This window comes from Synchiropus splendidus, chromosome 18, assembly GCF_027744825.2.
Source record: "Synchiropus splendidus isolate RoL2022-P1 chromosome 18, RoL_Sspl_1.0, whole genome shotgun sequence".
Lineage (NCBI taxonomy): Eukaryota > Metazoa > Chordata > Actinopteri > Syngnathiformes > Callionymidae > Synchiropus > Synchiropus splendidus.
Window position 1 is genome coordinate 6888244 of NC_071351.1, and position 21008 is coordinate 6909251.

The 21008-nt window shown below is 46.5% G+C and overlaps 3 protein-coding genes across 6 annotated transcripts; all 3 read right to left on the reverse strand.

Moving 5' to 3' along the window:
* Positions 1 to 289: 289 nt before the first annotated feature.
* Positions 290 to 1656, reverse strand: cav4b (caveolin 4b). Its single transcript, XM_053849222.1, has 3 exons — positions 1297 to 1656; positions 1044 to 1231; positions 290 to 883 (listed from the first exon to the last, which is right to left on the reverse strand). Exons 1-3 carry the CDS (start codon positions 1654 to 1656, stop codon positions 700 to 702), a joined length of 732 nt encoding a protein of 243 aa, XP_053705197.1. The 3' UTR covers positions 290 to 699.
* On the reverse strand, positions 1411 to 14762 carry arhgap4b (Rho GTPase activating protein 4b). Of its 4 annotated transcripts, none has more exons than XM_053849218.1 (24): positions 14621 to 14762; positions 12928 to 13225; positions 11116 to 11287; positions 10861 to 11023; positions 10302 to 10364; positions 10052 to 10222; positions 9650 to 9778; positions 9352 to 9573; positions 8863 to 8964; positions 8615 to 8800; positions 8296 to 8380; positions 8156 to 8183; positions 7904 to 7997; positions 6926 to 6986; positions 6638 to 6715; positions 6327 to 6455; positions 5495 to 5600; positions 5196 to 5423; positions 5061 to 5116; positions 4814 to 4985; positions 4626 to 4715; positions 4372 to 4479; positions 3817 to 3916; positions 1878 to 3544 (listed from the first exon to the last, which is right to left on the reverse strand). In XM_053849218.1, the coding sequence occupies exons 2-24, from the start codon at positions 12995 to 12997 to the stop codon at positions 3338 to 3340; spliced, it is 2820 nt and encodes a 939-aa protein (XP_053705193.1). In that variant the 5' UTR covers positions 12998 to 13225; positions 14621 to 14762; the 3' UTR covers positions 1878 to 3337. The 4 variants fall into 4 exon arrangements, with proteins under 4 accessions (XP_053705196.1, XP_053705195.1, XP_053705193.1 ...); XM_053849219.1 differs by lacking the exon at positions 7904 to 7997 and adding an exon at positions 7536 to 7563 and having other exon boundaries at positions 1893 to 3544; XM_053849220.1 differs by lacking the exon at positions 4372 to 4479 and having other exon boundaries at positions 1748 to 3544.
* Positions 14763 to 18712: 3950 nt separating this feature from the next.
* zgc:103759 (U8 snoRNA-decapping enzyme) lies at positions 18713 to 20993 on the reverse strand. The gene is made up of 5 exons (XM_053849223.1): positions 20745 to 20993; positions 20625 to 20665; positions 19688 to 19919; positions 19200 to 19424; positions 18713 to 18876 (listed from the first exon to the last, which is right to left on the reverse strand). The coding sequence occupies exons 1-5, from the start codon at positions 20874 to 20876 to the stop codon at positions 18850 to 18852; spliced, it is 657 nt and encodes a 218-aa protein (XP_053705198.1). The 5' UTR covers positions 20877 to 20993; the 3' UTR covers positions 18713 to 18849.
* Between the last annotated feature and the right edge of the window lie 15 nt (positions 20994 to 21008).

Below are 21008 nucleotides of genomic sequence, written 5' to 3' on the forward strand. Positions count from 1 at the left end.
GATGGCGGACCGAAATGCATGATGGGTAGAAACGAATTTGGGGCGTTCGCGTGCAATAGAGAAAAACGGAATTTTGAATGTTGTGCCCCCCACGATTTAAAATCTTTAAACGCATCTATTTGAAAGGTGTCCGGGACTGACGCCCAACTAGCTGGGATTTGCCCCAGCAGCACACAATCCCACCAAGAAGAAGATGAAGAACATCCAATGTACAACAACAATTCTCCCATTTGGAAAGAAAGTGGAGGCACTGCAGTAGATTCCAGCCAGATAATACTTTATTATTCGAAGCTTACCACACGTGTAAAAAGCATTTATATCAACTTATATGTATACAATGTATACAATACAGATTGCTTGTTTGCTTCAAAGAAAAAAGACATTATACAATAAAATAATAATTGCAACAACAACTATCTGATGGGGGTAAATGACATGCAAATGTCAAGAAAACTAAGAAAATAATTGAGCAGGATTAATTTACCAAGATTGGTCGTACCTAAATGCACATAAAAAAGAACTCTTCATGACATCGGCATGCGAATACTAATAATAAAAAAGAAATGATGCAACATCAAGTCAAAAAACTGTTTTATGAAATGGGAAAACTTACAATCCTGCTCTTCTCCTTCTTCTAAGAAGTAGAAAACACACAAATAACTTAAATAGAACAGCTTACAGAATGCGGGCCAGGCATTTTCAGGCTATTTCCCGCTCTTTTTTGGCAGTCCAGTCCTGCTTGGACAGGGAGACCACAACCTGACTGCAGCAGAGCGCAAGAGACGAACACAAAGGGGAAATGAAAACATTGAGAGAACAAATCCAAATGGAACGCAGGCATGGAAGGAAGGTGTTGCTCAACTGTAAGAAAGGCACCACAAACCTGCAGAGACAAAGAAAAAACTGGAATATTCCGTCGTCTGGTTCAAACTACAAATGTATTTCTGGTAAGTCTTTAACTAGCACTTTGTCCCCCTTCTTAAGCGATCATTGGGGCATAGATGCCGTCATGTTTTTGCTTCAAATGTGAGGAAGAAACCTACCAGACGTGTAAACAGGCGAGGACAGCCACAAATAAGCCACAGAGGAAAGCAAAGGGCACAGCCAGCAGCAAGGAGAGGACTGTGTATGTCCAGACTCGCGTCTTCTCAAAGCCAACAACACTGTATAGCCAGACTTGGTCAATGCTGCGAGGAGCAGCAGGCTCAGCCAGGACATCGCTGACGTCCACCTGCAACGGCAGAAGACAAATCTGTCTCTAGAATCACGCGATGTCTGCGACATGATCAGAAGAACCTTGAGGTGCCGGTTGATCCCATACGGGTCCCTGCTGACAGGAAGTGTGGGTGCTGCAGGTGGGGTCGGCGGTTTGGGTGATGGAGTGCTACCCTTGGATGCAAACTCTGGAGGGGGTGGAGGTGTCCTCATCTGTTCTCCACTGCCATCATCTTCATCGCTGTCGTCGATCCGACACTCCACCAGACAGTCATCACTCACCATCGCCATCCTCCCGACAACACTGTCAAGAATCACCACTGGCTTATTTGTTGAGATTTTGTGTCTCGTGGAGCTGATGCTCATGACAAAATCCAGCCTCTGCTTCATGGCAGAAAACAATTCCTTGGTTATTTTGGCATGACAAAGCCATATGGCCATTAAAGACCCTGTTGCGTATGTTGAAGTCAAAGACCCGTCATGGACACCGACTCATGCCTTCAACTTAACTGGCACAAGCAACTGTTCTCCAGAAGTCGCTGCAATATCTGAAAATAGCATTTGGTTATTTTGAAGTAGGAGAGTGGAAAGTTCATGTGCTCGCTGAAAATGCATCGGTTTCTACTCAGAAGAGGAACTGGCTTCGGCCTGGCGCCACTCGTGTATTGAAAGCTCAATGCTTGTGCTAGTCACTGAAGCAGGACAGAGAATAGCTGGCCCAGACTTACCAAACTTCAAAGTGCTGAATTAATCCCAGAGAACAGCACCGGGGACAGCGGGGAGAGGAGGTGGGCGGGAATCCATGCAGGGGGCGTTAATGGAGAATGTCACCGAGATCAAGTGGTCCGCTTAATCACAAAGGCCCTGGGAGCTGATCTGGCAAGTACGAGTCCAGACACAGATTCTCACACACAGTTGTCAATGGCTCAGAGCGCTGATGCCGTGGATCGCCTCGGCGGAGGGGTGAGTCAGTGGGTTATTTCAGGAGGAGAATGATCATTTTACAGCAGAGAGATGGCGGTTCAGTAGGTCAAAACACACCCACTGGGAGGGATGAGATTGTTTGCATGACACCTGGGTTGCTCCGTGTTTTTAGGAGTAAATTCCTTTTCACTTGGGAGAGAAAAAAATAGACAACATCAGTTAGTGGTGGAGTGGATTTAAGGTCACAAACCTTGAACCTAACCAGCGAAACAAATGGCTAGCCTTTAAAATCAACGTCATCTGTCACATTATCAGCTTTGCTTTATTCATATTTTGGTCGAACAACATTTAGAATTTGATACAGTTAATCTGGTGACATTAAACAGAGATCCAAAATATTAAAACAATTGAAGCAGAATTATTCAAAACAGAACAGAACCATTTGTTTAAACAATGAAGACATGGCAGCGTGAGGACTCGTGAGGAATACGTGGCCAAACAGCTTAAAGTGAATGGGGCGAAATATTAACAGGAGCAAAAATGTGTCACCAATAAGTTCACATTTCAGCCAGGTCTTCTTCGACATGGGAGCGATTAGTCTGGCGAAGCCGGGGCACAGTTTCCAGTTGAATAAGCACAGCCCTGAGTGAGAAACCGACACTGAAATATCTCCAATCCAAATCTGAATCTAACTCTGCAAAAGCCCTGAGTTTCGGCCTGCGCTTGAGACCACGAATCACAGCATGGGAGGATGTTTCTGTTTCACCGCGCGTCACATGACCAGCTCCATGACGTTGTGAATACTAAAAAAACTACAGTATATATTCAAATGAAAGCACAATATCAAAGGCACTCCCAGACACAGGTCCCAGATCAGGTTTGGAACTCAAGTATATTGACATGCTGATCTCAGACCTGCCACTAGGGGACAACTTAAAAGGAGGTTTTTATGATGCAGTCACTCTATTGGCAACAATTCGTCGTAAAGTCAGTCCAGTGGAAGAACTGGTGACTCGAACCTGATTCTCCAACAAACCACAAAAGCCGAGAAAACCAAGCGAGGTGAAGAAAGGCAGAAACCATCCGAAAACAGACACACTGGACAGACTCGAACACGGCACTGAGACAAGTGGCACTATGAGATGGCAGACACAATTTGTACACGTGTCGTAAAAATATAGATTTCCCACAAAAGTCATTAATCCACAGGTCTGAAAAGGGCTCGTCCTTTGAGGCCGAACCCAGCTTTTTTGGCTGCCGGGGCCGCTTGGGGAAGAGAGGAGGTGGTGGAGGCGGAGGGGGCGGGGCCAGTGAGGGCTGCGGCGGTCAGAGAGGACGGCTGCATGGGGGGCTGGCGAGACAGGAGCTCCTTGAACACCGAGTTCATCTGCCGACTGATCATTTCCTGGGAGCGTTGTGATGAAAAAAGACAACTTTATTGGTGTCAAAGTCATCGCTTACAGGTAGAAGAAAATAGTGAGTCAAAAGAACCGCCAGCAGGAATAAAGAATGGAAAGAAATTATGACATTTCACCGAGAAACAAACATAAAAATTTAATAAATGAAGCAATTATGAGCAGTTTTTACTGACTGATTTTATATACTATCTTTTCAGACTATTCAATGAGGTCACTTGTTCATTGTCCGCAGTGAGAGAGATCAAGATGCATCACTGACCTTGTCAGCTGTTCTGTCCACCTGCACCTGAGGAGGTCTTTCTGGAGGTCTGAAGCCCACCTGTCTTACCGTATCCAGAGTGTGTCTCCTCTCCTGAGCACTGACAGACACGACATGAGAGAAAGTAAAACAATTGATGTGAGTTATTGCCGGATGCTTTCAAACCTGTGGATTTAATCTGACAGGCAAAATGAACTACCGCTTAATTTTCTGTCATGAACCAACGTTGCTTACAGCTATATTGAACAGTTGCATTTTGCAGTCTTCCATGGCACCTCAACACGTTCCTACAGCTCCATGGGATTTCACCTCTACTGTTTAGGTGTTACACTGATACTTAATGAAACAGACTACATAGTTTTCTAGACTATAAATATCGAGGAAAAAAATGGAATAAATAGCCTGCAGATATTAATAGTTGATTAAAATCCCTTTGCTGGTTTAAAATAAAATGCAGAAATGACCCATCATTATGAGGAGCATTGTGAAAAAGTCTCAAACTCAAAGACAGTTTCAGAAAAGTCAAACATGGCAGAGATAAGTTCCTGCTCTTACACAGGCAGATGTCGCGCAGCTGGGGAGGTGGGTGGCTTTCGACTGGGGCACCCCTCACTTGCTCTCTGTCTCCCTGGCAACGAAGCACCGTCGCTATTCACCCGCATCCTGTCAAGACCGCACAATTGTTGTAACACTTTCAGGAAAAACGTCGGTCTGCACGCCTACAAAACCGCTCACCTTTTAACCTTTCAGCTTTTGTTTGTGTGTGTGTGTGTGTGTGTGTGTGTGTGTGTGTGTGTGTGTGCACGTACCGAATGGTGTTCTCAGTCTGGGCATCTTCTGAAGACAGGTTGCCAGTGCTGCCTCCTCCGCCTCCCTCGTCCCTCTTCACTCGCTCTGACCTGCAGCGTATCACAGTGATATTCCACATATTAAAGAGGTGAGGTGAATTAATGAGAACAGAGGCCCCTGGGGAGCCCGGGTCTGAACCGTGACTCACCCATCCAGGACGCTGATGTACTTGTGCGGGATGAGACCTTTCACCCCGCCCACTTCTCCTCTCCACCAGTCACAAGATGCCTTGCTGTGGAGGATGAGAAGCTCCCCCTGCTTGAAGGACAGCTCCGCTGGAGACCGGGCCACATAGTCAAACATGGAGATGGCTTCCCACTCTGCTGGGCCAGAATGCACAAAAGGGGAGGGATGTTTCCCATTATCTTTGGTGTGGTTACTTTGTGTCTACCCACCATCCTCGCAGGGCAGAGGCTCCGTCTCCCCATCGCCCTCCTCAGTGATGGGCTCACTGGATAAAGCAGAAAACAGGGTCAGATTTGAATGAAATATCATCTCATGAAAGTGCCGAAGAATGCAGTGGCTGTCACCAGTACTCCTGCTCCAGGGTCATGTGCTTCTCATAGACAGGTCCAGCTAACTCAGACTGGCCGGGGAAAATGACGTCATGCTGCAGGATCATAGTCTTGACCAAGTCATTGACCTGGGGTTGCTGCGCAACAGCATCATCGGAGTCGAGGCCTCTCAGCAGACTTGGACCAAAGCAGACAGCCAAGTTATAAGGCTGCATCATGTTCTCGTCGCTGTACTGAGAAACACTGACACACAAACAGAAAAAAGCCATCATTCCTGTCCTGAATAAGGCGGCCACAGTGTATATGCCACTTACTGGTTTAGGAATGCAAAAAGGTAGCGCATCACGATGAGGAGAGGTCGAGGGAAGGTGGAGATGATTGCTTTAATCTGGGCTGCTTTCTCCGTCACCCCTTCGATCTCTGTTGAAAGAGAAGGTTTAAGAGGCAGACACCCCTGAACATGTCTCAGCATGGAGCGGGGGTTTACTAGAGTGAAACCTTTAAACTGGACTGTAGTTCCCAGGAAGACAGTCGTAATAAGTACGACTGAGTTTAACACGAACAGATGTGTCAATGTGGCTGCAACAGTATCTTTTGTGACCAGATAGTCATGAAATGTCCCATTCTTATTGACACTAAAATGGTTTTGCTAAAGCACAATAATAAATAATGAAGAAGTATTTTCAATTACTGATGATTATTCAATATTTAGTTATAAGAGTCCTGTATTTTTGCAAGGAAAAAGGCCCTTGTTTGAACGAGACATACTGTCGTGGGGACGGTTGTCATAGAAACTGCGATGGAAACTATCAAAATAATTCAAAAATGTATTGAATCTGACAGCTACTTTGCCTTACATTTTATTTATATAACGCTATATAACAAGTTGAAGCCTCAATACATGGATTCGAACTTCAAAATAACTGGGTCATGATAATTGAATTGAAGTTTGTTTCTGCTCCAGGTTCAGGTTAGCCATTTGTTTTGTTTTAGCTCAATTCTTCATATGTTTTAGTTTGGTGACAGTGTGTCACAGTGAAGATATCTGTGTCACAACTGCACCTCGCATCACTTACAGGCAGAGCAAACCAAACACTGTCTAGTTGATGCTGCCTCAGAACTGCAGACAAAGAACCGAGTTCTTACGGACACACTCCAGCAGCTGGGAGTAGCTGTCATAGGGGAACAGCGGAGGCTCAAGACCCCTGAAGTAAAGCTTCAGCACCCCTGCAACAGAGTCCAGGTCACATTCGCTGTCTGACAGAGGATCCTCTCCTGTTGAAGAAGTGCAAAATAAGCTTGATAAAATCCACCTTCAGGGTTCCATATTCGATCACATTAACAGTCACGAGTGGTGGATTTTATTGTTTCAAAATCCTCCAACTTCAAGGCAGCTCGCGTGTGGACTCTGTCGGGAATATTAGCGGTCAGCAGGAGTGATCAAATGAAGCTCTCACCTCTTTCAAAAGCATCTCTGATCAGGTTGACCTCCCTCTGGGACCCAGGAACTCGGAATATTCCTTCATGATGAAGTCCTGAAGCCCACATTTCACACTGTTTTATGTCTGAAGCCCAGGAATCATCACAGCATCCTCTCTCTCACACACGCACGCACGCACGCACGCACGCACGCACGCACGCACGCACGCACGCACGCACGCACGCACACAGCTGCCACCCTCTCACCGTCCGCATGCAGTTCTCCCTACGGTGTGAACCGAGGTAGAACATAAAAACTGTCTCACCGTGAAGGTTTATGAAACGAATACAGCTCTCAACCACCACGGGAATCTGTTGCCCAGAGCTCTGCCGGAGGAAAACCATAACAGATATGAGGAAGGTGGACAAAGAGATGGGGAATTCAAGTTCAGATGGCTTCAAGGAAACGATACAAAAGAAGTAAAACATAGATTGTTTTACTCAGGCTGGCAACATCGGGTGGAGCATGACTGACAGATGGAGGTGAAAGGAATGCATTTTTACAGAAAGTGAAGGTTGCGATGGCCGAATGAGTGCAAGACACACTTTACTTCAACTTTGCACAACAATGTTATTTTGATGGAGGGGCAGATGAATGAGATTCAATGATCATTTGGGAAACACAAGCACAGGATTTACTACATGAGCAATGCAGAATGATAGCACAAAAATGAAGACAAAAAAAATGCACAAGCGCGTGGTCACAATAACAAAAATAAGTCGATCAATAAATAAACTTAATAAATATTTAAAATGGGGGTAATTAAATGAAAACATATCTTTTATCAGACTTATTTTGGCAGCGTCTTGTATTGATCGCACTCATTTTTCAAATGTATCTGGCCAAGCTGCTGTCAGTCGACCATCCAGTTGTACCTGAGTGCGAGACATTCTGCGGCGTCGCCTACACCGAGCCCAGCCCAGCACAGACAGAGAAGAGCAGAGGGAAACATGAGGGAGGCATCAGAGAACGTAGCAGAGGGGCAATAAGCACATGAGAGGAGCAGAGAGAGGAAGCAGCAGAGGACTAATCCCGTTTACACGACAAGATAAAAGGAGGGGGGGTGGACTGTGAGCCATTAATAAGCTGCAACTGAGAATGAACAGGAGGAAGTCGACTAGCAAGGGAAAGGGCAAGGGGACAGGCTGCTGCTGCCGCCAACACCCCACCAAAATAATACGGCAGGTATTCCCCCTCGCGGGTTCAAGTGCAGTGCACGTCCACAGTGAAGTGAGAGTGTTACCTGGATGTAGGACATAATGCCTGTGTTGAAGATTGTGTGGCAGAATTGGGAAACAGGCCTGGACTTCCGAGCCCGCACTGACCGACACTGAATTCTGGGAAGTATATATTAGATACAATGCTTTAAGCTGTTTAGCATGCACACTTCCGACCACGTTGACCTCAGTCTCCTTTCATTAATTTGAGAAATAAAAAGGCCTTCTCCTCTCTCCATTCCTCTAGCAAGGCTCAGCGATGTGAAAAAATGTGTTACCTTGAGGGGTCGGTGTCCACAGCCTCGGCTGGAAGAAAGAGAGATTAAAGGGAGAATTGGCAATTTTTACGACTCACATTGTGGACACCATAAAAGAAATTGCTCGACCTCAGGGGAAATGGGGCATGAAAAAGATGTACCTTTCTGTATCGCCTCCTGCAGCAGGTCATGCTTGGCTTGGAGTTTGGATGTGAGAGAGCTGCTGGTGAGGAACTCCTTCACTTTCTGCATCATAACGGAAGACAAAAAAAAAGCATGACTGTCGTGGCTTCATCCCGAGTTCTGTTGACAGGTTGCTGGATGGCAGGTGGAGCTTTTAGAGAGGGGAATACTGCCACATGCCCGGGCTCCTCTGAGGAGAGGGATCGGGTGAGCAGGAGATGGTCAGGCTGCTCCAGCTCCCCTGACTCAGGACACCTCATAACCTGAGTTTGCCTTCATCTGATCCATAGTACTCACTGTAAAGTAGAAAGTCTCCGTCTCCTGCTGATTGGCCCGACGTTTCGCCAGGGTAAGTTTGGGGGCGGAGCTGCCTCCAGGGGGCTCATGTGATAGGCTGCTGGGCACGTCGGTCGCAGGGTGACTGTCGCTGTCGCATATGTTTTCCAGCAGGGCGCTGAGCGTCGCTTTCAGGGTCTTACTGACCTGAGGAGGAGCACATCGTAAGACGTCCTGTCAGCAATTCAGCAAATACTTTGGATTCTCACCTCCTCTGTTTCCAGTGTGACGGCAGCCAGCCGAGACTGAAGCTGCTGGAAACGTGTCTCCAGCTCGTACCGGACCTGGCTCTCCGCACTAACCTCGCACACCTTTGATTGACAGGAAGGATTAGTATAAAACGCTTAAACGGTTGTAAAAACGTGTTAATTCATTAAAAATTTATTTCAGTTAAAGATTCTCATTGTAGCTCACATATTTAAAAATAGATTTTTCCTTCCTTTTACTTTTTCAACAGACAAAAAACGCTCAAAGACAAACAAAACACAGACAACTAATATAAGACCTTTAAAAATGCTTAAGCTTCTATGTAATCCGTGTTACAGTTGTTCCCGAAGTGAAGTGACCAGACACACAAGATCAAGCAGACGTGCCTGTCTGACTCTCATATGCTTGTGTGTTTATATTTCCAGAAGTAGAAGGTGAAGGATCAAACTCCTAGACAGTTTATATGATGCAGTGCGGTGCAGGGCCTTCACCTGGTCTCCTTCATGCGGGTGGTAGTTGAACCTGAAAGGAAGGCAGAAGGCGGAGTCGTGTTGCTGAAGCAGCGCATCCCTGTCGCCTCCCTGGTCCAGTGACGTCACAGCAGATTCCAACTGCTTTAGCCCACTTTCCTCTGTCTTCTGGATGCGCCACCTGCTGGCCAGGTAGCATTTCATAACCCTCTCGACAGAGAGATGGAAACCGAGGTCACAACACTGGAAAAAAATAAATAAATAAATAAAGCAAGCGGTGAGGTCAATGGCCCCCCCGAAGTTCAAGATTGTTCCTTACATCAATGAGAGTACTGATGTCCTGCAGGTAGTACTTGTTCATTGCTGCGTTGGCTGCGGCTAAATTTAGCAGGTAGTCATTGCGGGCCTTGGTGCACTTCAGCTGGGTCTCCTGCACTCTGCCGTGCCTCTGCACACAAACGTACATTTCAATAGATCAGACTTCACCAAAGGACTGGTCTCTCTAGAACGGTATGGGGCAAAAAAAACTTGAAAAAAAATTAAAAAAAGCTCCACGATTTTAAATCATGTGTTTGATAAACCTCATGCACGACCACTTGTATCGAGCTGTGGTTAAGCCCTGTGTGTTAATATCGCAGAGCAAGTACTAAAAAGATATGATTCAACGTTGCAAATAGTCATGTTTCATATCTCATCACCGAGTGATCGCACAAGCATTTACCTTCTCCATTAATCTCTCCATCTTTTTGACAGAGCTACGTCTCGCTCCTGATTGGCCGAGGCCGAGGTCAGCTGACTTGCCGGTGTGTCTCTCTTCCAAGCGCTCCGCCTCCTTCAGTTTCCCCTCGGCGATGAGACAGTCAGTGTGGTACTGGTTATAGGTCTTCAGGGCCTTCAGGAGTAAAAAGAAAAACGGGATTTAAACCACCTTGTTGTGTCGAGTCAGCACCAAAGCAGGTCACACGTCTCACCGTCTGCATCTCTGTCGTCACCTTCATCAGCTCATCCTGCATCTGCGTTCCAACTTCTTTGCTCTGCAAAATACAGCAGCAATGAAAAACACACACAAATTGAAAACAGACAAAAAGTCAGCAGAACAGACTGTAAATGTGGGGATGAATTGTTTATCCTACACATTAAAAAGCATCAGGTGATGCAGGAGTCTGTTCTATATCATTGGTCCACTCCCCAAACTATGGATGAAGAGCAGAACTGTTTTGTAAAAATTTAAAAATTTTAATCCAAGATCTCACACAGGAAGTTGAGCTGACAGCCAGAGCCTTCATGAAAAAGAACCTGCTGTCACTAATGTTCAGCGGAAGACATGACCTTTCAACTTCTTTAACTTACAGAGGTCGCGCTCTCCCTCAACAGAGGGGTCAGAGTTCACCTGGCAAATGAGACCAACAGGGCTGAACTCACCTCCGGCCCAATGTGCATTGTTTCAGTCCAAATTGCAGATGAAAAAGCACATTGGATTCATCCTTCAAGTTATCTTTTCAGCACACAACCGTTCACTCCAACACTGACCCGTTTGTGCAGGCGGTGCGCGTCCTCCGTGCTGTGGATCAGCCGCTGTGTTAGTGTATTGCAGCAGGTGTCACCTAGAGCTGCATGCTCACGACTTTCAAGCCGAGTCTGTGTCAGCAAAACAGACCAGACATGACAGACAGACTGACCCCACTGCTCCTTCCTGGATAAGAATAAAAGAACCTCACAATGAAAAAACCCTGGAAGCAGGATGAGGACTGCACAGCCAACAGGAAAGAAAAAAACCCAGCTCACTTTTTAGTTTTGTGCGTGAACCTCTCTGTGAGTTTGTCAAGAGCCCGAGCATATTCGGCTTCGATGTCACCTCGACGACGGAGGAACTCCGAGAGGTCCGACAGCTGCTGCTGTTTCACTTCCACTTGAGAGTCTAAAATCTTCAACTGGTCGGTCAGCTGTGTCCGCAAGTCTTCAGAGGAGGGAGAGAAGTTTAGAGAGGGAGCCACTCAAACAAGCAAGTGCACATGGATAAGCACGGCTGGACACAAATGCAAATGAGCACGCACGCACAAATGAGCCAACACTGAGGGTCGCATGAGTGCGTCCACCCATCACAACAGTAAAGCAGAAAGCCCCACCATCGTCTGACCCACTTCCAGTCGCACCAACTCTTCTGCAGTTGTTGCATTGACAATCACAAAACACTTTTTCCGACACACACAAGACACAAACAAATGTAGCACACGTACTTGTGATATGGTTTTGACTTGGCCTACATTTGCATCCTATCACTGATCTTCATCTGATCTGCAGCATGTTTTTGCGGACATTCAACAAAAGTATATTTTAATGATGAAAAACTTTCAGCCAACACTTCGATCGAATAAGAAAAAAAGCAATAACAGAGCACTTTTGTTCTCCTCTGCAACCTATAAGCCACATTCGTCTTCTTGGCAAAACAATGCTCCACAGTATCACCACCACCGCCGCCGACTCACACCATGGCGCTCTCTTTCATCCCGTTCTGGTTCATGCATTACACCGTTTTGTGAGCTAAATTGAACCCATCATTGCACAGCCAGAGCAGAATATGAAGAAATAGGACGTGACTAAAACTGGCTAATAAAGACCCTTTATCTTCTCACCCGTCTCCCTGCTCAGTCCCTCTTTTTCTCCGTCTCCATGAGAGTACACTGCCCCCGGCTGACTGGATGCGAGGAGACAGCATCGCTAATACTGGCTATAAATACACACATGTAGTACAGTACAGCGGCGGCCGACAGCCACACAACCTCTAAAGCCCTGCACAAGACACACGCTCTTGTTGCCATGTGAAACCTGAGTGATGTCAACAACGCTAGCCTTCAGTCTCTACAGCTGTTAGACGCTCACAGAAGACACCATTTGGTTGTAGATCGTTCACCTTTAGAAGGTTCCACACATGTTGGGCTACTCTTGTCATGCAGAGAAAAAGTTTGAAATCTAAGATAAAACAGCTTCGAAGCTAATAAAAAAGTCCTGAAAAGAAAATACTGTTTTCATGTCAGACTTAAATGAGTTCATTTCAATTGTGTAATTACAGAAATAAATGAATAATAAAACACAGATTAATGGGGTATAAAGTTGAAATATTTAAGTGTTACGGTTCTATGATACAACGAACGACGAAGGCTACATGAGGTTATGCAGATGGAGGGACATTCAAGTCGAGAAAAACTTCAAAATAGTTTGTTGTTCTGTGCACTTGCTGCAGCAAAGTTTATCACTTGAGAAGTCCAGAGGAAGCGTTCGCCCATAAACATAATGTCTTTCTTCCCGGCCTTGAGTAGCACAATTCAGTTAGAAAGAGCACATCCTCGCTTTCGCCGTGGCAGGACAGTCGGCGTGAGCTGGAGTACATGTTGCAAACACTCACACATACAGATCAGCTGAAGTGGAGTGCAATGAAATTGAAATTGTGGACTCCATATCAAGATTGGTAGAGGGCTGACACACTGTCAGAGAGCACATATCCAGGCATGCAGCGGAGCACGCCTCTACACACGCGCAGTCCCTCACACACTCTTGCCAGTCTGCTTGGGTGCTGGCCCATGACATGCCGCCACATACCTTTCATTTGAGACTCGTACTCCGCCAGACTCCCCTTCTCCCGCCTCAGTTTTCCATGTGATGTCATCATTGTTGAGCTCTTTTCGTCTTCGCCTCAGGGCCTCCTCTTCAGGAACCTTTGAACCTCAGAAGCGGCTCCCGCTCCACAGTCCCTGCCCCTTCTTCCCTGACCCCTTGGCCTAGCTGATCGACAGCTTTGTGCGGCACATAAACAGAGTCGCTTGGCTGCACTGGCCAGGGATGTCACAGGGGTCGGCGTGTCCATAAAATCTGCTGGTTTTCACTGTGATTCATAATCCTGGAGAGCAGCAAGACAGAAGAGAGAACACTTATCAGCATGGATGGATGGATGGATGCAGAGCAGGATGTATAGATAGAATCCCCAAAAGAGAAAATAAACTGGCTGGAGGGAGAGCCGGGGCTCCCATAAAGAACAGCACATGACACCAGAGATTGAATAGGAAGGACAGTCCGATGCATCTGAGTGCAGAACGGACAGTAGGAGGTCAGAGCAATGGAGCAGAGAGGGAGGGGCCGGGAGGTGATGAGTCAAAACGCAAAGGAAGGATGTTCAGACCAACAAGGTTTGGCTCATGTAAACCCACCCAATAGGTTTTTTTTTTAAATTGTATGCATCATTTTATGTTCAGACTTGTGGCTTTTAGCATGAGAATGAAGACAAAGAAACAAAATCTAATTGTACATGAGCTAAAATGCTTCACTCCTGGGATATTTGGTGTATCATAATCGAACTAGAAAAGATTTAGTTCTAGAAAGTATTGATTGTGATCTCACAAATAGTTTTCCTCCTTCCATTTAATGTAAGTTGACAGGGCGGGACTGAAAAGTGCAACATTTGCTTCAATTCAACCAGTTTGCGGCAGTAGGCTTCAGAGAGAAGTCAGCAGTCACATGTTTGCTTGAAGTCATAGGAAGCCGTCCAGGTCCTCGAGGCCCCCGTCGACACTGACACACTTCTTAACCCATTTGTCAGGCCACCAGAGCTAAATCCTCTTTTCACTTCTCATAATTAGTTTGGTGGAAACATGGCTCCAAACAGAAACAGCCATTCATTCTCATGTGCTCCACACACAAATGTAGGACAGCTACGAAGAGCACAAGCGGACGGCGTTTCTGCCACAGAAGAGTTTGTTTTCCCATGTTATATTGTAGCGAACCAGGAGTTCCAGCTCTCTCACACTGCTTATAAAACCTCTCAAGGTCTCGGGCCACATGCATCAAGATAAAGCTCAAGAGAAGGAAGACACTTCAGCAAGAGGCTGAATAACTGGGTGACAACACTTAACTAAAAACAGGCCCATTTTCAATGACTCCGTAGTAGTGAAGAAATGTGAAATCAAGAGCCTCTTAAACATCATTGTCTCCTTTTCTACACACAGTGCGGAGTTATTGCAGCACATATGCGGTAGTTAAGTTCAACCCCATTTCCTACCGAGGCAAGATCTGGTCTGGGCTCAAGTCGCACTCTGATTTGTTGGGTTTCAGCTTATCCGCTATCGGCATCCTGTCTAGCAACTAACAAGGTCTCACACATGCAGCAAAGATTCTCCCTCAATTGAAGTCCTGGCAGGTGACACAGACTCATGACTTCCCTAATATTGCAACACTATGAGTTATGATTGTCCTGCGACTGAAGGACTAGAGAAAATCACTCATCAGATTCATGACTCACCAGGACGATCCAGGTCAGTTTAGTGAGCTCACGAAGCCGATGCCAGTCAAGTCAAAGTGATGCCGTCTGTTTCAGCAAGCAGGAGGTGTGCACTACCAAATACCAGTGAGGTATCATGTCAGAGAGCACGCTCTCCCATGCATCGCACATCCGTGCTCACCACATCCTGTCTCGATTACAAAACAGGTTTCAAAACTGAAAGCCCAAATATGTTGAAGAAGGCGGGTGCCGTCACTGACCCCATCAACGGAGCCCCTTCACCTCCGAGATTTAGTCACCAGTGAAACCAGAGCAGCCGCTGTGGACCATTTTCAAATCCACTACCCCCAGTGATGGAGCGCATCATGCATGGGTGTCTGTTCCAGACGGAGGCAGGGAGAAGCGCAGCCAATGTGGAGGGAAGATATTTCTGCTGTGAGAGTCGAGGGCCCGGAGACTCCATCAGCGCCTGACCTTAATCTGCGGCGAACAAAGCCGACGTCAATGATCGGAGAGGCGCGCGAGAGAGGGAGGGATGAGGAGAAAAGGTGAAAAGAACAGAGAGAGATGAAGGTTATCAGGGATCCGTGGTGTTTCCCTCCAAAGTTTATTTCATGGAGCGCACAGATGAGTCGCTCATGACATAGGAGGGGGTTGTGTTTGACGTTGGTGCCGATACGTTGGAGGGATTTCCTGTCACAACTCAGAGCCGACAACAGTGACCCAGTTAGACTTCATGGTAAACACTTGATATGCAATGATGAAACGCCTCTGCCAGGTCTGGCACGTGTGAGCAGAAGACGCAACATTGTGTTTGACGCGCAGATGTGAAAACGGAAAAAGAGCGAAACGATTCGACCACAGAATTGTCTCCATCAAGCCCACATATACGCAGGCATGTCTCACGTGACCATGTGACTGGAAAAGCCATCTTCATGCTAATCGGCCTCGCACCGCGGCACGGTTGGGTCACAGCCGGCACCACCGTCAGATGATAGACGCCATCATTGGAGCAGAATACACACAAATGTGGGAAGGAATCACAAGTCAAGGTCACATCTCCAGGGAAAGCTCCAGTACTCAGGTTTTTGCAGCAATAAGTGCTAGAAATTTCTGCCATCTTTGCAGCTCTATATTCCAGTTAAGGTCAGCCAAATAAATATGCAAATATCTTTTGACTTCTGCTTTCAAAATAACCAGAACAATGACATTTAATTTTTGCTCACTGTCTGCCACTGCATTTTGCCTCAATTTTAAGTACAAAAATATCTGCGTACAGAGCTACTTTGGGTCACAATGCCATGTGACATCCTGACCTGTCAGGGTGTACGGTTGCGAGGCAGTAGCTCTGACACAAAGACCAGGAGCAGAGATGCTCAGGGATCCATAGGGAGGGACTAGGAAGGACAAAGGGAGCGCTCATGGAGAGAAGTCTGGAAACCAAGTTTGGAAAAATTATTGATATAAGATTGAATGATATAAGATCTCCCTTTATTGACTTCACAGCTGATGGTTTACTAGACTTCTCGGCACTTGGGAGGCGGACAGTTCATTGAAATTAAACCCGCTGAAGTGAGTGAAAAGACTCTTGAATGGAAGCTCAAATGAGTGAGAGCAGCAAACAGATGGTGACACTTTGGACCATATCATTGTGGAGGGTTTAAGATGAGGCAAGTATTGACAAGAACTTTACAATACCATAAGCATCACGGCACTTGGGTCACTGTGGTATCATGATAAATCACAATGTTGTGACGTACTGCGCGAGGGAAAGTCTAGGCAAAACAGTACTACTACTGCTAATACGAGTACTGAGAGTGAAAGTCAAATGCAGTGTTATATCCATACATACAAGTTTTTCACTTAAACTACTGCGACATTAAACGTATATTCCACAGAGAAACAGGGACTGAAAGCATTGTAAGTAACACAGCTCACATTGTCATTGAAAACATTTGAAAACACAAAACTTTTTTTTTAATTAATCTCTTGAATGTCGATATATCGGCAGCCAAAGTATCGCGATAAATCACTGTATTGATATTTTCTCACACCTCTGGGTTGAAGGAGGTGAACATGTCACCATCTCCACAAGAAAAACAAAACAACACAATAATAGTCGATCAGTTTCATTGAACTACTTTCCTTCAATTGAAAGCAGCAAAATCCAAACTGATCACATTTGGTCTCACTAGAGTCGGACGCTGTCCATTGCGTTCAGCACACAGCTGTCATGGCCAACAGGAAATGATGCAATTTGTCAGCTAGTGCCGTTTGTTTCTTGCTGCTAACATGCCATCTGTGGTGAATTACGCTGTCATTGCCAATCTCAGTGAAAGTTTTAAGGCAAAGCTATAATCCTTTTGATGAGCCAAACACGCTTCAAGGTCCATATGGGGTAAAAAATCCATCTATGTGAATCGGAACTGGGCAGGCATGAATATGTAATGGTGTTTTTGAATGACAGAAATTAGGGGATGGAAAAAACAGCCAAGTCATTGTTATCTCGCGCAGTAAATATGAGGATCATTTACAAGCTACGTCGAGAGGCGAGCGTTAAAGCTCTGTCTGACAGCGAAATCCCACAGGGAAGTCCAGCGCCGTCAGCGAGGGAGGGACAGGTGCACACACAGCATCCAGGGGACCAGTCAACATGCAGAATATTGACATGGTTACAAAGCTATTTCAGCGCAAGCTTTGGTCAGATGGTCCTGTAGCGAGAGGAAATCCATCTCAAAAAAACAATGTGTGAATTTGTGTGGATGCAACACCTGGCTGGAAAGGTTTTTGCCTGAGTTCAAAATAACTGTATGGATTTGCTTTGGTAAGACATGTCAAGCACCTAAGAACTTTTGGATCGGGCTCAAAGTTAAACACTGACATCCATGAAAAACAAGATGCTGTCCTCCACAGGAAATGAAGCATCATTTCAGCATCATTTAAGGTGAACAATGACCCTGTCTTTTCCAGAGGGTGTAGCGCGCTACAGTTCAATTTTGGGATTGCATTTATGGAACCTTCCGGACACTGAAAAGCCTTGTCAGCGCCAAACTTCTCTGGAAAGCACAACTTGCCATGACTAATAGATGTGGTTGCTTGGAATGCGAAGCACTGCCTCCACGGTCAGGGGAGCGCAGCATCCCTTCAGAAAGAGCCAGCTGACCACTGTCGACCAAAACAAATGGCTTCACGTTGACTCTTCGCCTTCAAAGGCCATAAATCATTCATAAATCTTTCGCTGCAGAAACCACAGAGTGGGAGACTAACATGCCACATTTGCGCCGTTGTTATCTTGCCGTGTTTTTTTTTTTGGTGTTGTCATGGCAGTTGGAAATGGGCCCAACTTATGACAGAAGAAGTGTTTTTGACAGAATCTGTTTATCACCCTTCTGTGGCCGAGACACAGGGATTTACACACACAATGGCCTCACACACACCACAGGCATGTAAACACACACACACAGGCATTACATAATTGCCACACTGAACTGTGAGTAGCCTGCACCCGTTTGTCACAGCCGATCTCCAAATGAACCCTCTGATATTCACACACACCACAAAGTCCAAACATGTAGTGCAGTCCCCCCCACACACACACGCTTTGGTGAGCAGGAGGTGCATGACAGTCCCACGTACCTCAGTGTGGTCCTGCACAGTCTGTTTCAGTGGCTCAGTTCTTGTCCTCTCGTCTTCTCATCCTGCGTTCTCTCTATCACACACAGAGAGTGTTTGAATCTGTCAGATTTCTCTCAGCTCGCGACACTCCTCCCTCCATCCCTCCCCCTGTGTCTGATTGCTCAGGCTTTCAAAACAGGACTTCCTCCCCCCTCACATCTTCATTTCTTCCCTCTCCAGCCAAATACACGCCCCCCCCCCCCTCTCTCCGACCAGAGATGCCCCTCTCCTCCCTTTCCCTGCCTCTCCTGCATTTTGCCTGGTGAAGCAGCGGGAAAGCCAGGGCTCAGGCCACGCCCACTCGCTCTCCTCTCCTCTGGCGGCTATAAATACCTCTGCTGCTATGAATACACCGTCTTTCTCCCTCAGCATCCCTCGCTCATGCTCGCTCTCCCTCCATCACCCGCATGATCTGCCCTCCCCCCTTCTCATCGTCCATCCCTCCATCCTGTTCTCCCAACAACCACTTCTCTGATGACCTTGTATCATTCCGACCATCTCTCTCCAGTGCGACGTATAAGCTAAGTACCAGACGTGTCTGCTGAGCAGAGGACTGAGCCGTGGGACACTCATTCTCACGCTGTCGGTTCCTCAGGTTCCCGCTGAAGACAAACACGTACATGAATGTTGATAAGCCTGTAAAGGCTACACCGGAGCAGCGTCTTCAGATACAAAAGCGGAGAAATGTGCAGCATTTATTGTGAATCATTGATGTGTCATGGATACACAAACGTGTTGGACCTGTTACATACAATGTGCTAAAATAAATCGCTGACCTATGGCTGGAAAATCCAGAGAAGGATGTGAGTTACACACAAACACGTGTACATTATAAACATATATAAATAAATAATCACCCGGTTTTCTTCAGGAAACATATTAATGGCTTTAAGAGGTCCATATTTTAATGCTGCTTTCTCTTCACCTCTATTGCCGTCAGCTCCGCCTGGAGCTTCTCTCTGCTCTCCTGCTGAGTTTTCAGGGAGGTCTGGAGAGCTTGCTGCAGCTCCTCTGGAGAGACCATGTTGAGGTGCCGAAGCGTGTCGAGCAACTGCGAGCGGGCGTTGCCGATAAACGAGTGAGACAGGAACATTGAGAGGCCTCCACCACCTTTAGTTGAGTAGAGCGGGACTCGAACCATTCCCAAGACCTGGGTATAGAGCAGAAGGATTGTAAGGAGTGGAATACAATTGAAATGTGAGCTGACTAGGGGAACCAAAACAAAATATTGTACAGAGAATTATTATTATTGGGGAAGTAAAAAGTAAAAAAAATATTAATAATAACAGTGAAAATTCATATTGTAATTGTTGTTGAAGGAAACAGGACATAATTTAATAATAACAATGCTCATAATAATATTAGGGATTTTCTTTTTGCTGTGTAGGTGCAATTCAACATAAGAGGTCTTACCTCCTGTCCATGGTCTTTAGCAGTACAAACTGATGCTTTTTCCACCTCCAAAATCTGCTCTTCTGTCATCTTCTTCACATAGAAGTGAGTGATGAGACGAGGAGAGGAGGGCCTTGTCGCATAGCGGCTTTCCACATGATGATCGACTGATACGGGCACAGCGACGCCGAGTTCCTCAGACAGTTCCCTGACCAGCCCCTCTTCTAACGTTTCCTTGGACAGATCCACAAATCTGCAGAGGACATTTAACAGCGATCAGTGGAAACGTCGTGCTGATTTAAAACCAGGGAAGGGTGAACACACCAACATGAGCGAGACATGCCCTGTCTGGCTGAATGGAGTTCAACAGTCCTGAGGTCTGGGTCTTGACTGAGGGAGCGTGACACTGGCATGAAGCAGATGGTGATTGAGCTGAGCCACAGGGCAAAGCTCTCTCTGTTTACCCGTTTATTCTGCCTATGACCCAGACCACGGGACACTCTGGGCACATTCGTATCTCAAGTTTAACTGGGAACACCTCCAGACAAGCTGGTGACAAAGAATATGAGCTGATCTTGGATTTAAAAAATGAACAAATGTATGGATACTGCCGATGAAACTGCAGCGCTTTAGGTGGCTGTTTAATAAAAGCATTCATTTGCTGCTTTCAAAATGTCTTTCCAAATGAATCCCACCCACCCTCCACACACACCAGTTGGTCGTTGGGAGAATAGTTTTCATATTCTAAGCCACTTCTTTGATCAAGAACATTAGACTTGAAAGCAAGGCAGATGTTCTGTGCACTCTCCTCTCTGGCAAGGGAACCTCTCAGTTTGCGGGGAGACCGGACAGGGCTTGTTGAACAGAGACCCACTGGGTGAGACATTTGAGGTCACATGCGGATCCAGGGTCAGATCCATCACGTGACGGTACACGCGCCTCATCAGGACAGACTCACCCGCCCGGGAAACCCAGCAGACCGTCAAAGCGCATCTGCATCTGCGGGAAGTGACACAGGTTGTTAGCTGTGGCTGTCGCACGGCACTGCAAAGGCCAGCACCAACGCGCTGCTCCTCACTAGAATGATGTGTCTGATGGGAATCCTGCCGAACAGCTGCCTGTGGGTGTCACAGTAGAGCATGAGGTGACAGGCATGTCTGCAGCCGGCGAGCTGCAGCGCCTCGCCTCTGGACAGCGGTCCACTTGCCATCTACAGGACGGTCGGCAAGCGCATAAACACAACAACACTCAACAGTTTCACATCGGCTTTGGAGGCGCATACGTTTCTTACTAACCGGACTGGACCGGAGCGCAACAGGAAGCTTCGACGGTCCTAGATAAC

What these genes read in the sequence shown, in the direction of transcription:
- cav4b (XM_053849222.1), bottom strand. Translation starts at nt 1,656, where the DNA reads ATGGCCATATGGCTTTGTCATGCCAAAATAACCAAGGAATTGTTTTCT. An exon ending in GGATCAACCGGCACCTCAAG is followed by an intron (nt 1,232 to 1,296) that starts GTTCTTCTGATC and finishes CTGCCGTTGCAG; the next exon opens with GTGGACGTCAGCGATGTCCT. An exon ending in CTCGCCTGTTTACACGTCTG is followed by an intron (nt 884 to 1,043) that starts GTAGGTTTCTTC and finishes TTGTCTCTGCAG; the next exon opens with GTTTGTGGTGCCTTTCTTAC.
- arhgap4b (XM_053849218.1), bottom strand. Translation starts at nt 12,997, where the DNA reads ATGATGACATCACATGGAAAACTGAGGCGGGAGAAGGGGAGTCTGGCG. An exon ending in TCACACTGGAAACAGAGGAG is followed by an intron (nt 8,801 to 8,862) that starts GTGAGAATCCAA and finishes GCTCCTCCTCAG; the next exon opens with GTCAGTAAGACCCTGAAAGC. An exon ending in GTGGACACCGACCCCTCAAG is followed by an intron (nt 7,998 to 8,155) that starts GTAACACATTTT and finishes TATACTTCCCAG; the next exon opens with AATTCAGTGTCGGTCAGTGC.
- zgc:103759 (XM_053849223.1), bottom strand. Translation starts at nt 20,876, where the DNA reads ATGGCAAGTGGACCGCTGTCCAGAGGCGAGGCGCTGCAGCTCGCCGGC. An exon ending in CTGCTGGGTTTCCCGGGCGG is followed by an intron (nt 19,920 to 20,624) that starts GTGAGTCTGTCC and finishes TGTCCTCTGCAG; the next exon opens with ATTTGTGGATCTGTCCAAGG. An exon ending in CTAAAGACCATGGACAGGAG is followed by an intron (nt 19,425 to 19,687) that starts GTAAGACCTCTT and finishes CTCTATACCCAG; the next exon opens with GTCTTGGGAATGGTTCGAGT.